At 44.2% G+C, this 15,023-nt stretch overlaps 1 protein-coding gene across 1 annotated transcript in view; it reads right to left on the bottom strand.

Moving 5' to 3' along the window:
* LOC122797218 (cytoplasmic dynein 1 intermediate chain 1-like) overlaps positions 1–15,023 on the bottom strand; it is a 672,499-nt gene that overhangs the window by 506,974 nt on the left and 150,502 nt on the right. Inside the window, exon 3 of the mRNA XM_044066050.1 lies at positions 1,477–1,590. Within this exon, the coding sequence (XP_043921985.1) occupies positions 1,477–1,590 (114 nt within the window). The remainder of the gene's footprint in view (positions 1–1,476; positions 1,591–15,023) is intronic.

Here is a 15,023-nt window from a genome sequence, read left to right as displayed (position 1 = left end):
ACAGTAGTCTCTCCTTTGATAAACACATCGCCACAGTTCTCAGGAAATCCTTCTACGTGGCACACCTCATCACAAAAGTTTTCTCATCCAGAAAAAAAAGAGGTCACTGTTCCCCTCTACTCATCACTCATTAGACCCATTATAGAGTACAACTCCTCTTTTGGTATGTACCTCACAAGACATCTACAACTAGAAAGGCTGCAAAAATACCTCACAAAGAGGATTACTGGCCTCAAACAGATGTCTTACGCAGACTGTCTCAAAAAACTCCAGCTTTACTCCGTCGCATATTGCCTACTCAAAGGCGATTTCTGCCTAACATACAAAGCTATGTCAAACCTAGAGCTGTTGGACGTGCTCCACTTTAAGAAATCCCAATCCCTCCAAGCTACACGCTCTAGGGACCGAAACCTTGTCACCACAATAAACAGAACATGCTGGAGGGATAGATTCCTGTCCCAGAGACTTCCCATACTCTGGAACAGACTACCTATCTTTGTCAAACAGAGCTCCTCATTAACACTATTCAAGAAAAATGTTGATGCCTGGATGTGTAATAGGAAATTCACCCCGGGGATCACTTCTGTGGTTCTGCTTGACAGGGGCACAGGAAAATAATTTTCTTGGGTGGCAAAAGCCAAGGTACCTTTTTGGCTAGGCAGAGCAACAGTTTTTGTTTTTCATTTATCTAATTTTCTTTTTTCCCACAATACTGTGCTGTTTCTAGTGTCTCAGTATATTCATTTAGGTATCCAGATATACAGTCTGTACATTTACCTATACAATTTCCTAAATACATGTGTATGGTTGCATGCACATGCACAAGTGTTTGCACAAGCTTCACTAGTGTTGCAGATCTGCCAGTTCTGGAAGCTTTGCTGAAGCAATGTGCAGTGGGGCTTAGGGTCTGTGAAGATGGTAACTACTACAATGATCCACTACCTCACATAACACCTTTGGCACACAGTACCCTGGTCGCTAAATTGCATTAATACCGATATTCATGCTGACCTGACCATCTGTTTATGTACAGTAAGTACATCATCGTCCAGCTTCTGGTCCAGCAAATTACCTATACTTTATGCTGCTTTCTGTGAATTATCTGTAAGGCTGCCCTAGTCTTTTTTCAGGGTGCTATGCAGTTTGTACTACGACTCTGAATCACTACTCATTACTTAAGGCTGCCCTAGTCTTTTTTCAGGGTGCTATGCAGTTTGTACTACGACTCTGAATCACTACTCATTACTTTTCAGCTGAAAATGACATTTTCCTCCGCTTTTTGGGGTACTAAACCATCAGCACCTGCATCATACGTTCACTTGTAGTTATCAGGGAACTCTATCTATAAGCAATCAATGTATATGAAGGAGTTATCCGGTTCAGGAGAAGTAATGTAAGTCCCACAATTTTCCACACAACTCATTTTAATGCAAAAAAAACAAACATATTCAATAATCTCTAGAGTGGTACACTCACCTGTGGAAAAGAGAGCATATCCAAACTCCAGGAGCACATTTTGCCATCAGTGGAGACTGTGATAAGGTTGTGAGCATTCTGAGTTCCGACTACATTAACGCAGTACACTGGATGCTGTAAAACATTTCAACAAAAGTGGTACAAGTCAAAACAAAATGTATTTTCCTGACATTTGTTGCCAAGTACTGAGAAATTAATTGTGTACATTTAAAAAGAATGGGAAACAACAAGCTGTATTAGCACTGAGTATTAACAGGACATTGATTTTAAAATAGTGAATAAAGGTAATTCTGGTGTGACAATAGCGGCACTGTCAGCTCCCTATCAGACGTCAAAGGCTGCAAGTGTGAAGCCTGACACTTTGTAAACTAAAATAGGATTCAAACAGAATTGTGAAAGCCACTGTTACATCATTCAAGATATTCTGCAAGGGACTTTGCCTACATGACCCCCCCCCAACACAGACAGCTGTTTCGAACCACATGCCTTCTACTTAAATACACTGTAATAAAGACAGCTGTACTTAAAAGAAAGTATTCTTCACAAAACCAGATTCACAGATTTATCATACATGAACTCAATGAGGAATTAAACCCACAGCTAGGACAGCTGTTTAATCAAAGTCTTACCTCTGGATACGTACCCAGGGAGTGGCGCACTGCAACTGTGGTACCACTTCACAAAGGCGGTGCCTCCACCGACCCTGGAAATTACCGGCCCATTAGCTTGACAAGCCTTATCTGCAAAGCCATGGAGAGGATCATAATGGACCTCATAAATAAAGGCATAGGGAATTTGCAGACTTTGGATCCAACCCAGTTTGGCTTTGTCAAAGGCAGATCATGCCTTTTAAACTTGGTTGACTTTTTCGAAACAGTCACCAAAGCCATTGATGAGGGAAAGGCAGTCCATACAGCCTACCTCGATCTGGCTAAGGCCTTCGATACAATACCCCACTCGGTATCATTGAAAAACTCATCAGCTTAAATGTCAACCCATACATCACAAGATGGGTTGCAAACTGGCTGAGTGACAGAACCCACAGGGTCAGAGTTGCTGGCGCCATGTCAGACTCAAAGCCTGTCACAAGTGGTGTCCCACAGGGCTCAGTCCTGGGCCCACTCTTGTTTGGCATCTACTTTTCCAGTACAAGCAAACACAGGAGGGTTATGGCTGACAAAGTTTGCAGATGACTGCAAACTGGGCCATAGTAGAAAACACATCTGATACAGATATCCTTCAGAAGGGTCTCACAGAACGGATAACTGGTGCCAGAGCCACGGCCTAAAATTAAATGCCAAAAATGCATAGTCATACCCTTCGAAAACAAGGTTACCCCTAGCTACCAAATAGGTGGCAATCCACTGAGCACAGAAGAAGTTATCAGGGACCTGGGGACCCAGGTTGATAGTAGTCTGTCATTCGACACCCATGTAGCTAAAGTAGTTAGGAAGACCTTCTACATTGCCCACCTTATCATGAAGGGATTCTCATCTAGATCAAGGGAGGTCATAGTCTCCCTTTACTCATCACTCATCAGACAAATGATTGAGTACAATGCCCCATTCGAATGTATCTGACCCGACACTTGCAGCAGCTGGAGAGGCCACAAAGTTCCTCACCAAAAGGATAAAGGGTCTCAAAAATCTGTCCTATGCTGCCCGACTGAAAGAACTCCAGCTCTATTCAGTCGCACCGCTGCTCAGAGGTGACCTTTGCCTAACATACAAGGCCATGTCAAACCCAGATTTGATGAATATGCTTCACCTCAAAAATCTAGATCCATCAGAGCCACAAGGCGGGAGACTTAAACCTTGACACGGCTATTAATAGGACGTGCTGGAGGGATAGATTCATCACCCAAAGACTCCCTATGCTGTGGAACAAAATCCCGGTACATGTGAGGCAGAGCACCTCGCTGGCCTTGTTCAAGAGAAATCTTGACCAATGGATGGGAGATCACAGATATACCCCAGGGATAACCTCAGTGTCACTGCTCGACAGAGGCACAGCAAAATAATGGGTATAGTTCCCCATACTAAAGGGGTGGCGCAAGCCACAAAACGATGGGCTAGGCTTGTAAATGCCCTCGGGCAGATAGCCTAGTATGAACCTATGAACCTATGAACCTATTTCATTTATTTCCATACTTGCAAGAATCATAATTGCACTCCTTGTATGTTCAACAGCTACCCATAATGTTTGCAAACCTTCACAGAAGAGAATTCAAAAATGCATTTATTTATATACACATATATAAATACGTTTATGAGTTTATAATGAATGAGCGCTGGTGAGTTTGATTGAGACACAACACAAAGAACTCTTTGGTGATTACCATTAATTGCACGCAAATTCAGTGAAAAAAAAGGTAATTGCAAATGTAAACCAATAGGTTACATTTGCTATTCAAAAAATAAAAAAAATGTATGTGGGAGGTTCCACCCCCACATCCCTGGAAATTAAATATACTAACTCACAGATTGCACAAAGATGAAGAAAGGGGAAAGTCCAGGAATTAAACTTCTACTGTCACATAATTCAACCAACTGTACAAGTGACAAACAATACCAGTGTTTCAACACAGAAGGAAATGTGTGCAGTGATAACTCATACATAACATGTATATGGACAGCTGAGGTCATTATGTGTAAATGCACATAAGGAAAAACATCTGCAGATGTACAGATGGAGTGAAGTGTGAACAAATGCCAGCGCATGTTTTTTTTGTTGGAATTATTCAAAATGTGCACGCTGATGAAAAAACATGTTTGAGTTTTTAAGGAAATTAGAATAATAATTCAAACGTTTTTGTGTTTTGGGGTATTTGTCGTCATTTTTTTTTTGGCTTTCTGTAGAATTCTAGTTCAGGGAAATGGAGGCATAAGGGCAGTACTTGAGCAAATCCTGGAAATGTTTCTCTTTTTCCTGAGTTGGTGCAACCTTGGAGTTTGTATACTTAAGTGTGGGGAGGTGCAGGGGGCATTGCCCTCCAGCAGGAAGATTAGGTGCTATGGTTTGCTGTTTTGTGTTTCAGTTTGATTTTTTTTTTTTTTTTTTGCTCTTTGACAATAAAATAATACGTGCACTTTGACAGCATTTTATTTTCAGAAAGAATTAAAAGCATGATATATAGGCTAACTCATCAACAAAGTTATTGGAAATCAGCCCAGTCTTTTCACAACTGTAATTGCATACTGTGTGGGCCATCAATGGCCCCGTATTGAAATTAGCACAGATGTGAGATGGTACATTCCACGCCCCTCCCCCCAAAAAAGGCTTGCAATTTTATTAGTTATTCTAACTGAAAATATCAGACTGATGTTTTCGTAATCCTGCCAGTACACAAATGAAGTGCTAAATACATAAAGTGTGAGTAATATATAAAGTATTGTGAAAACCTTCAGAATCTTACAGATTCATAAGCTATACTAGAAAAAGATGCACATCTAGAAAACAGCCCCACAGTCCTTGAGCAAGAAGTTTGTCTTTTACAAACACTCACAAGATTTTTCAAAGTGTACACACTTGCAAAGTTTGTCAAACGTACTCTGAAATGCAGCTTATCTATTGTTGGTATGCTTTCAGGAAACAAAGGCATTGAAAAGTTTGTAGTAAGTTCAAAAAGTAATCATGATTTCTATGAACAAATGTTTAAATGGTAAACACAGTTTTGATACTGTGAGGAAGTGTCAAATAAGAAATATGAGATATAAACAGGTGTAGCCCACTATATTGAAACCTCTGTTCCATTTTGAAACTAGAGTGTTTTCCATATGCAACTAACAGTGGTGCTCATAACTTCAAAGCTGACAGAAAGTTGCTAATTTTAGAGCCAAATGAATTAGATACAGCCAAAGTAGAGACTGCAGCAGTTAAAAGGACAGTTAATAATGTAACAGACACACAAATGAAACTTCCTTTTGGGGTTTCAACAACAAAATCATTTCCTTTCTTAAAATCAGATAAGCCAACATGGAACTATATGTTTATAAAATTAGAGGTTTAACCTGTTTACCTGTTTGCTGTTTACTTGTTAAATGGCTTCAGGTTGAGTTTGGCAGACAAGGCTGGAGTTAGTACTAACTCGTCATCTGGTATGAATTTTAAATCAGTAAAAGGTTAGGCACCCATAAACAGTCTAATAGTTAAGGAGATTCAAAAAGGCAGGATAGCTTGTCCATTTCAGAATTCACCCTTTGAATCATTTACATCCCCCAGGTCTGGTGCTCAAGACAAAGGACAAGTAATTTTGGTTAATAATCACTTATCGTTCCCTCAAGTCTCTTTGGTCAGTGATAGTTATGACCAACGAGAACCGCGAAGTTCAGTATTCCTCCCTGGATGACGCTGTTCAAGTCCTCCTTCATTGCAAAGATCTCTGGTTAGCCAAAACGGACACATAAAAAGAAGTTATGTCCTTACCATAACGTTCCATGTGACTTGTTCATCTCGCCTTTTGTTCTTACACGTGGGGTCGGAGCCGATCCCTAGGCTCCGAATCGGCCGCTTTTCAAGCTCAGACTCTCAGAGAAGCTCGAGACCTAGTGTATATCCCATGATGCTCTACTGTACATCCCCAGATCTAGTGTGCTGCAACCAAGACAGCCTACCGACAGAATAACACTATGGAGTCTACCTGCTTAGATAATTATAACAGTAAAAGGAAGCAAGAAGAGCTGGAATGTATTAACAGACTGACAACTGAACCAATCCTCCAAGGCAACCATCTCTTCGACTGGAGGGGAAGGTGGGCGGGAATGTAAGAACAAAAGGCGAGATGAACAACTCACATGGAACGTTATGGTAAGGACATAACTTCTTTATGTGAAGTTGTTCTATCTCACCGTTTTGTTCTTACACGTGGGTAGCGTCCCAAGCACCCTAACCCTGGGTGGCTCACGGGAGAACATTCCTGAGCACAGTGGAACCAAACGTAGCCCTGTCCCTGGAGGTCCTATCCACTTTGTAATGAGTAATAAACGTGTGAGGTTTTGACCATGTGGCAGCTGCACAGATGGTATCTAAAGGCAAGCGAGCTGCATGAGCCAATGACGTAGAAACAGCTCGTGTACAGTGGGCTTTGATGTTAGTTTCTAATGGTTGATTCGTGGAAGCATAAATGAATCTGATGCAGTCAGAGAGCCACTTGGATACTGTGGTTTTTGACACTGCGAAACCTTTCTTATTGTCTGCATAAGAAACGAAGAGTTGATCCGATTGTCTGAAATCCTTCGTTCTATCTAGATAGAACCTCAGTTGTCTATGTACTTCAAGCTTGTGTAACATATATTCCAGTTTGTTGGTATGGTGTTTGAAGAAGGTTGGGAGCTCAATGGACTGATTTAAGTTATTTTCTGAAGCGATTTTGGGAAGAAAGGTAGGATTAGTCCTGAGGGATACCCTATCAGAGTGAAAAATCAAGTATGGGGGTTTGGAAGACAAGGCCTGAAGGTCGGAGACCCTACGTGCAGATGTAATGGCTACCAGGAATAAAGTTTTCCAAGACAAAAACTTTAAATGGCAAGATGAAGCAGGTTCAAAGGGGGCGAGCATCAGTTGGGATAAAACCAGATTCAAATTCCAGGGGTAGACAGGATGCCTAATAGGTGGCCTGAGGTGGTGGGTTCCTTTTAAGAATGCTTTACATAGTCTGTGTGACAATGTTGGAGCCGTTAAAGCCTACATGGAAGGTTGAGACAGCAGCCAATTGAACTCTAATGGTGGCAGGAGCCACGCCATCATGGAACAAGGAAGACAAGAACTCTAAGATGGTATGAACAGGTGCTACATAAGCGTCAGTGTTATGTTGAGAAGCCCAGTGAACAAACCGTTTCCATTTGCTATTATATAGTTTCCTGGTGGATAGTTTATGAGAGGAAACTATAATGTGTTGGACCACAGCAGACAAATTTTGTGACCTGGCTAATGTGGGAACTGGAGCAGCCAAGCGGTCAGTTTTAGGGAAGTGAGGGAGGGATGGAGAACTCCTGACGATTGAGTCAGAAGATCCGGCACTGGGTCCAGAATCCATGGTTCTTCCAGTTGATACTTCCACAGGAAGGGAAACCAAATCTGTCGAGGCCAAGACGGGGCTATCAAGATCACAGTCCTTCCCAGACTTTTGGCTTTCTGCATGAATTTGGGAATTAGGGGTATCAGCGGAAAGGCATATAGGAGACCCGGGGGCCAATCATGTACAAGTGCGTCCCTGGGTTCGTTCCCCAGTGGGGGATAAAGGGCAAAGTAGCTGCTGCATTTGGCATTCATCGGAGATGCAAACAGGTCGCAGCAAGGCTGGCCCCATCTGCGGAAAATGTTGTCTGATACCTGTTTGAGAGACCACTTGTGGGGCAAAAGCATGGCTCTGCTTAGTTTGTCTGCTATAATGTTGGATGACCCCGGGATGTGCGTTGCTATCAGAAAGCATCTGGTGGATACAGCCCATTGCCAAATCCTTAAGGCCTCCTGGCATAAAGGGTATGATCTGGTTCCCCCTTGTTTGTTGATGTACCAGACAACCGACATACTGTCCGTCTGGATAGCAAGTGTGCCTGGAGGAAGAGAGTCGTGAGAGCGTTGCAATGCTAGGAACACCGCTCTCAGCTCTAGGACATTTATATGCAAGTGTGTTTCTATGATTGACCAAGTGCCTTGGACAGTCTTTCCCTGAAATAGCCCCCCCCCACCCTGTCAGGGAAGCATCCGTGGTCACTGTGGCTGTGGGTTGGGGAAGAATGAAGGGACGACCCATTATCACTTGGTTGCTGTTCAACCACCAGCTGAGATCCTTCTTGCAAAGATTGGTTAACCTGATCTCGTGAGACATGGGTAGTTGTTGGTAAGACCATTGTGCGAAGAGTAACCACTGGAGTATTCTCATGTGCATGCGGCCTAACGGGACTGCTATCAATGTGGCTGCCATGGTTCCTAAGAGTTGTAGTATCTGTGACGCTGGTGCTTTGTTGCGGGCTAAGAGACTGGATACTTGATTTTTTAGAGTTATGGTTCTTGATTGGGACAACCTGATCCTTGCATTGACGGTGTCCAGTTCTGCCCCTATAAATGTAATATGCTGCGAGGGTGATAATGCAGATTTTTCGAAGTTTAGGGTTATGCCCAACTGGGAACAAAGGTCTATGGTGTAGTCTCTTGTTTGGATTAGTTGATGGCTGGAGGTGGTGGTGAGGAGTCAGTCATCCAGATATGGAAACACTCAGAATCCCAAACATCTCAGGTGAGCCGTGACCACTGCCATACATTTGAACACCCTGTGGGGCTGTGGTGAGGCCAAAGGGCAGGGCTCTGAATTGGTAATGACTGGCTCCCAGGTGGAAACACAAGTGATCTCCGGATTATGTGTCCATTCTGATGTGGTAGTAAGCATCCTTGAGATCTACAGAGCACATCCAATTGCCCATTGATAAGAACGGGAGAATCGACTGCAGCATGACCATCCGGAACTTTTCCTTCTTGACGAAGGTGTTGAGTTTGCTGAGGTCTAGTATGGGTCTCCAGTCGCCTGTTTTCTTTGGAACTAAAAAGAACCTTGAGTAAGTTCCGGATCCCATTTGGTCTGCCGGGACTGGCTGGATGACTCTTTTGTTTAGCAGCTTTTCGATTTCTACGGCTGCTAATTTTCTCAGACTGGGTGGTACATCTGGGATCCTTGTACATATAGGTGGAGTTTTTATAAAGGGGATGTAATAACCTCTGGTAATGACGCTTTTTACCCAAGAGTCCATTGTAATGTTTAGCCAGGTGTCTGGGTATAAAGCCAAGTGACCCCCAACTGCCTCCAGGACAGCTGGGCTTCCTTTCAGGAACGCTGATAGGGCTTTATCAGAGAACTGGTCCCTGTCGCCCTGGTTCTGCGGACCGCCTCTGCCACTTGGATAGCGTCTTCCATTTCTGCCCCAACCTCTGCCTCTAGAGGGGGTATCGGTAGGTGCGTTTTGGAAAGCTCCTTGAGGTTTTCGGAACCACATTTTTCCACTTCGTTGCCCTTTGGGGTACGGTCTGGTTGGAGTGGAAAAATGGACCCCTACAGCAGACAGAGTCTTCCCTTCCTGTTCACACCTAGTAAGTGTCCCCTTAACTTTGGTTCTGAACAAGGCGGACCCGTCGAATGGGATATTGACAAATGAAGATTTAAAGGCTTCCGCAAAGGAGCAAAGGCGCATCCAGGATTGCCTCCGAAGAGCTATCGCTGAGCCTGCTGCCCTACTCGATCCATCAGCCGCATATGAAATGAGACGCATGGATGAGTTTACTACTGAATTGAGGGTGTTGAGTTGTGCGGTCACCTTTTCCACGACTGCATCAGCTGTATTACCCTGAAGAGTATCTCCCAGCTCTTTTAGGAGATCTCGTTGAAGGCGGGTAAAATGTGTCAGGTAGTTGAGCGACCTCATGGAAAATGCCGCAGAACTAAATATGCTTTTCCCATATCTGTCCATCATCCCAAAATCTCTATTAGGAGGATGGACAGCCAAAGAGGCTTCCGACATCTCTTTCTTGGTGGCCGCCGCCACCACCATGGCATCAACTGGGACTCCTTTTGTAAGAAAGGCCTTGTCGGTGTGGGGGAAGTAATAAATTTATTGGGCCTCCGTGGGACCGGTTCCACTGAGTCAGGGGATTCCCACGCCCTTCAAGCAACCAGTTCCATCAGCTCATCGAAGGGTGGCATAACCCAGAAGGTGGATGGTTGAGATCCGAAGGCCTTCCGGAGAACCGACTCATCCTCAGAAGGGGCAAGGGACTGCCAATCACCCCTCTGCCTTAAGATTTCCAATATGTCTGTGAAGGAGACATCTTCTGAGGGGGACCATGGGGACCCTTCTGATTCCTCCGAGTCGGTATCCGATGTTAGAGATTCCTATGGGGAATCCAAGTGCCTCCTCTTGCACAATCTCTTCCTAGGGACTTCATCGGTGGGGGCGTCCGGTGAAGTTCCCAGAGAGGAGGGGTCACCCAATGGGGATACCCGAGGCCCTGGATCTCGACGCTTTGTGGGGATCTGCGGGGAAGAGGTAGAATGAGGCCCCTTTGGGGAAGGTGAAGACATATCTGAGGAGGTAGTGGTCTTGGCAGCCATGACCTTCCTCATGGCATCGAAGGCACCAGAATCCCAGTCCGAGAAGTCAGTCGGCTCCGAAGAGACCGGCAGCTCTCCCCGGACCGAGACCCTCCGCTCCAATCCAGAGGATGGAGCCGAGGCCACCTGTGCCGAAGCCCCAAGTGGAAGAGTTGCAACCGAAGTATCTGGTTCGACTCTCCACCCCGGAGCCGGCGAGGGACTGTTGGCCCCGAGATTCCTCGGTCGGAACCAAGGAGATCAAGGTCGATGGAGCTGAGGGAGGAGGATCAAACCTCGGCTCCAAGGGTTCTACCAATATCGGTTCCGTCCGACCCGGCTCCGAATGCTCGATTGGCTTCGGAGGAGGAGATGGAGAAGCCAAGAGGGGCATTTCAGGCTTCGAAGCAGAGTGGCTCGAAGCAGATAGCATTTTGGCCAAGGCCAGGTTCTCTAAGAGCCTCTTAACTACTCGGTCCAGATCCACATCGGAAAGCCTGGAAAAATGAGTCGAGGGGTGGGTCGAAGGGGCCAAAGATGGAACTGATTGAAGAATTGGAGACTGAGGAGTCTCCAATATCGGTTCCACAACTGGACCCCGAGGCAAGGACTCGATACACGGCTCCAAGGACTGTGGAGCTGATGCACAGACCATGCTTGAGGAACTCGGAGCCGATGACTTGGGCTCAGAGGATCCTTTGGAAGACTTCGACCCCTTCGAAGCCTTGGAAGAGGTGTCAGCCTTATCTAAAGAAGCCTGAAATTCAGGTTTTAGGAGTCCTCTATCCACCAATTTCCTGCGCCTTTCCAGGAGGAACCTGGCGCTAAAGAAATGGCAGATAGAGCACACCTCTTGTAAGTGTACCGAGCCTAAGCAGTAGACGCAGGCGGAGTGATTGTCTGTAACAGACATTTTCTGACCACACACACACCTTTTAAACCCTGACTTTTTGTTTTTCAGACATGGTTTAACAATAACACACACTATGATATAGTTAAAGATATGTATAAATGTATATATCTTAACAGTCTACAATTAGCTAAGGTATATATAACAACTACCACTCTAACTGTATACATATATATATATATATATATATATATATATATATATCAAATAACACACATAAAACGGCTGACAGAGCCCTGTCATGCCCAAGGAAAGGCCAAAGACCTGAAGAAAAGGAAGTATTTAACGTTCTAAGAGTCTAACTAACCAGAATCCTAACACTATACTATTAAACACTCTCTATATATATAATATTTAGACACAAAGAACAATTTTTTTAAGAAAAATGAGTTATAACTAGAAATTTAAATTCACTGGCCCGAGCTAACTCCGGCGAGTTGTTGATCTGTTGCAGCAGCAAACTAGATCTGGGGATGTACAGTAGAGCATCATGGGATATACACTAGGTCTCGAGCTTCTCTGAGACTCTGAGCTTGAAAAGCGGCCGATTCGGAGCTGAGGGATCGGCTCCGACCCCATGTGTAAGAACAAAATGGCGAGATAGAACAACTTCACATCCTGTTTTTTGTCTCCCTCCTTTAATGCCTATAAGACTGGTATCTTTTAGACATGCAGTTTAAGTACAATTACTATTTTGATTTAGCCATGCCCATGGGTTGTTCGGTGCTTTGTGCCATCTTTGAGCATTTCATTTCAGCTTTACAGTGGTGTTGGGAGAAAAGGAGCTCTCTGCAGGCTGGCGTTCACTATTTGAATGATTTTATCATTCTTGATTAAGGGAAATCAGGGGCTAAGGGTGGTTTTCGGTCATTTCTGCATCTCTGCAAACACTTGGGAGTTCCCTTGGCACACAAGATTGAAGGCCCTGCAAAAACACTTACATTTATGGGACTTTAGATAGAGGTTTCCTCTTTCTCCTTTCATTTGCCGAAGAGCAAGACAAGTTGGAGAGGATTGCTTCTTCCTTACAGTATTTCTTAATGTCAAAGAAATTTTCAGCTGGCCATGGAATTTAGCAGCTTATTGAATTTTGCATGCATGGTCATTGCTCTTGGTAGGACTTTCATTTGATCACTGTCCAGTTTATTTTGAGGTGGTAACAAAAAGCATCACAAAATTAGCATCAACAGGAGGATAAGAGATGATTTACAGTTAAGATTTAAGTTTTTTATTAGACTTTATGGCTGGGCGGCTGCAGTGGTGCAGTGGTTAGCATTGCAGCCTCACAGCAAGAGGTTCTCCAGTTTGATCCTCGGCTGGGATGCCTTCTGTGCGGAGTCTGCATGTCCTCCCTGTGGTCGCGTGGGTTTCCTCCGGGTGCTCCGGTTTCCTCCTACATCTCAAAGACATGCTGTAGGTGGACTGGACACTAACTTGGCCATAGGTGTGAGTGTGTGTGTGTCTTCTGTGGAAGGTTGGGCGCCGAGCTGGCAACTTGACACTGTAAAAACCCCACTGCCAATCACGAGCAGACAGGTGATCCGCTGTGGCGACCCCTAACTGGGAAAAACCAAAAGAAGAAGAAATATTAGACTTTAATGGCTGTTCTTTTTGGCAAGATGAGTGGATTTCTAACAATGTTTTGCAGCCCTTCACAGATACAGCAGTAGGTTTTGGAGGATTATTTCAATGTCCATTAGTTTTTAGCCCCCTGGCCTCAATCTTAATCAAAAGAGAGGAAGAAATATATCACATTTTTAGGGATTAGAGATATGATGCATTACACACACACACACACACACACACACACACACACACACACACAATTATATATCACCATCCTTTGTAGCACGCAATTAGAAGTAAACAAATCCTTCAGATACCTGGGTCTGTGCCCACACAGTTACTGTCATTTAATACCCATACAGAAAAAGTGAGGGCAAAAGTCAACTCACTTCTCTTCTGGGCAAGGAAAATCAGAACCCCTCCTATCCAAATCAGTAGTGCAACAATAGGCAAAGAATCCCTCTGGCCCCATTTGAATATGGATTATCCATAATAGCCATATCCTCTAATAAAAATTCATCCAGTCTACAGACTACTGACAAAATCTGTCAGCTTCACTGCTCACTCACCCCATCATGAACATCACTGCCTCATCCTCAAACATGATATGTGATACCTCAGTACAAAGAAAAAATGATCAGTTTCAACAATTGGCTAAGCTTCTGGTGTCATTCAAAGGGGATCCAGTGTCTGTCAGCCTGGGATGACATGCTCGACAAGCCACGTTGCTTTGCAAGAGATGGCTTGCACCTGTCACCCCTTGGCTTTTGAATACTGGCCAAGGCTCTTGCTGCCCCCATAGTGCCTTTTTTAGGCAAGGCTCAAAATTCAAACCCACCACCGTAAACAGCACAAGTAGAAAAAAATGAGGGTTATGCTACTCAATGCCAGGAGTTTAAATCTCAAAATGCATGCGCTCGAAGCACTCCTAAGTATGGAGAACATCGACATCTGTGCAGTAACTGAAACCTGGTAGAAGGCTCCAGAGCACACTCCAGCAGTACTGGGCTACAACTCATACCACACATTTCGGCCACAGAACACGGACCGAAACAAAAAAGGAGGGGTGTATCCATATTCATCAAGGATACTCACACCTCCAGGTTAGTGGCGCAGCATGATACCTCTGAGATCATCCATGTGCAACTAACATCAGGCAAATCTGCAATGCAAATTGTGGCCTGCTACAGATCACCCTCCATGACCCAGGACAACCACTCTGCCTTTCTGGAGACACTGGAAAATATGAAGGTCCTACTGAACACCCTGATATTGGGCAATTTAAATTACCCTACCATTAACTGGGAAAACTACTTAAGTACAAACTCCCAGGCTCAACACTTCCTGGAATTTATCAACTCAAATGCCCTGGATCAGCTGGTAAACTCCCCTACCAGAGGCCACAACATATTGGACCTGTATCACCAACACGGGCGACTGGTTAGATCAGACCATAAACTAATCACCCTGGATGTCCACACTTCACCACCAACCGAGGAAACCACAGTGAAAAACGTTTCTAAAGCAAACTTCACCTTACTTAAGGCAGAGGTGGTAAGTTTCACAGCCCCCACGCTAAAGGATAACACTGTCCAAGATGCAGAATCCTTTACAATCGCATTCTATGAGCACCTACAAGAAACATGGATCGTGCCATCCCTAGCAAGACCAAGACTCACTCCCCTAAGAAAAGGAAACCAGCTTGGTGGACCCCTGCCATAAACAGGTTATACAACAGAAGGAGGAAACTAGTTCAGAAAAAAAGCAAATCCCAAGAAGGAAAGACATCCCTTATCAGTATCAGTAAGAAACTAAGGTCCCTCATAAAATCATCCAAGGCTAACTTCGAAAGAAAAATATCCAAGGATTCGAAAGATAACCAAAAAGCCTTCTTTAGCTATGTCAAGAATCTAAGTGGCAACTCACAGATATGCTCTGAGCTAGTGCAAAATAGCACAAAATATACTGAACCTACTGATATTGCCAACATCC

Source organism: Protopterus annectens, chromosome 3.part0, assembly GCF_019279795.1.
Source record: "Protopterus annectens isolate FY-2018-M chromosome 3.part0, PAN1.0, whole genome shotgun sequence".
NCBI lineage: Eukaryota > Metazoa > Chordata > Ceratodontiformes > Protopteridae > Protopterus > Protopterus annectens.
The sequence above is the reverse complement of the archived record's forward strand: the minus strand, read 5'-3'. Positions and strand labels throughout refer to the sequence as shown.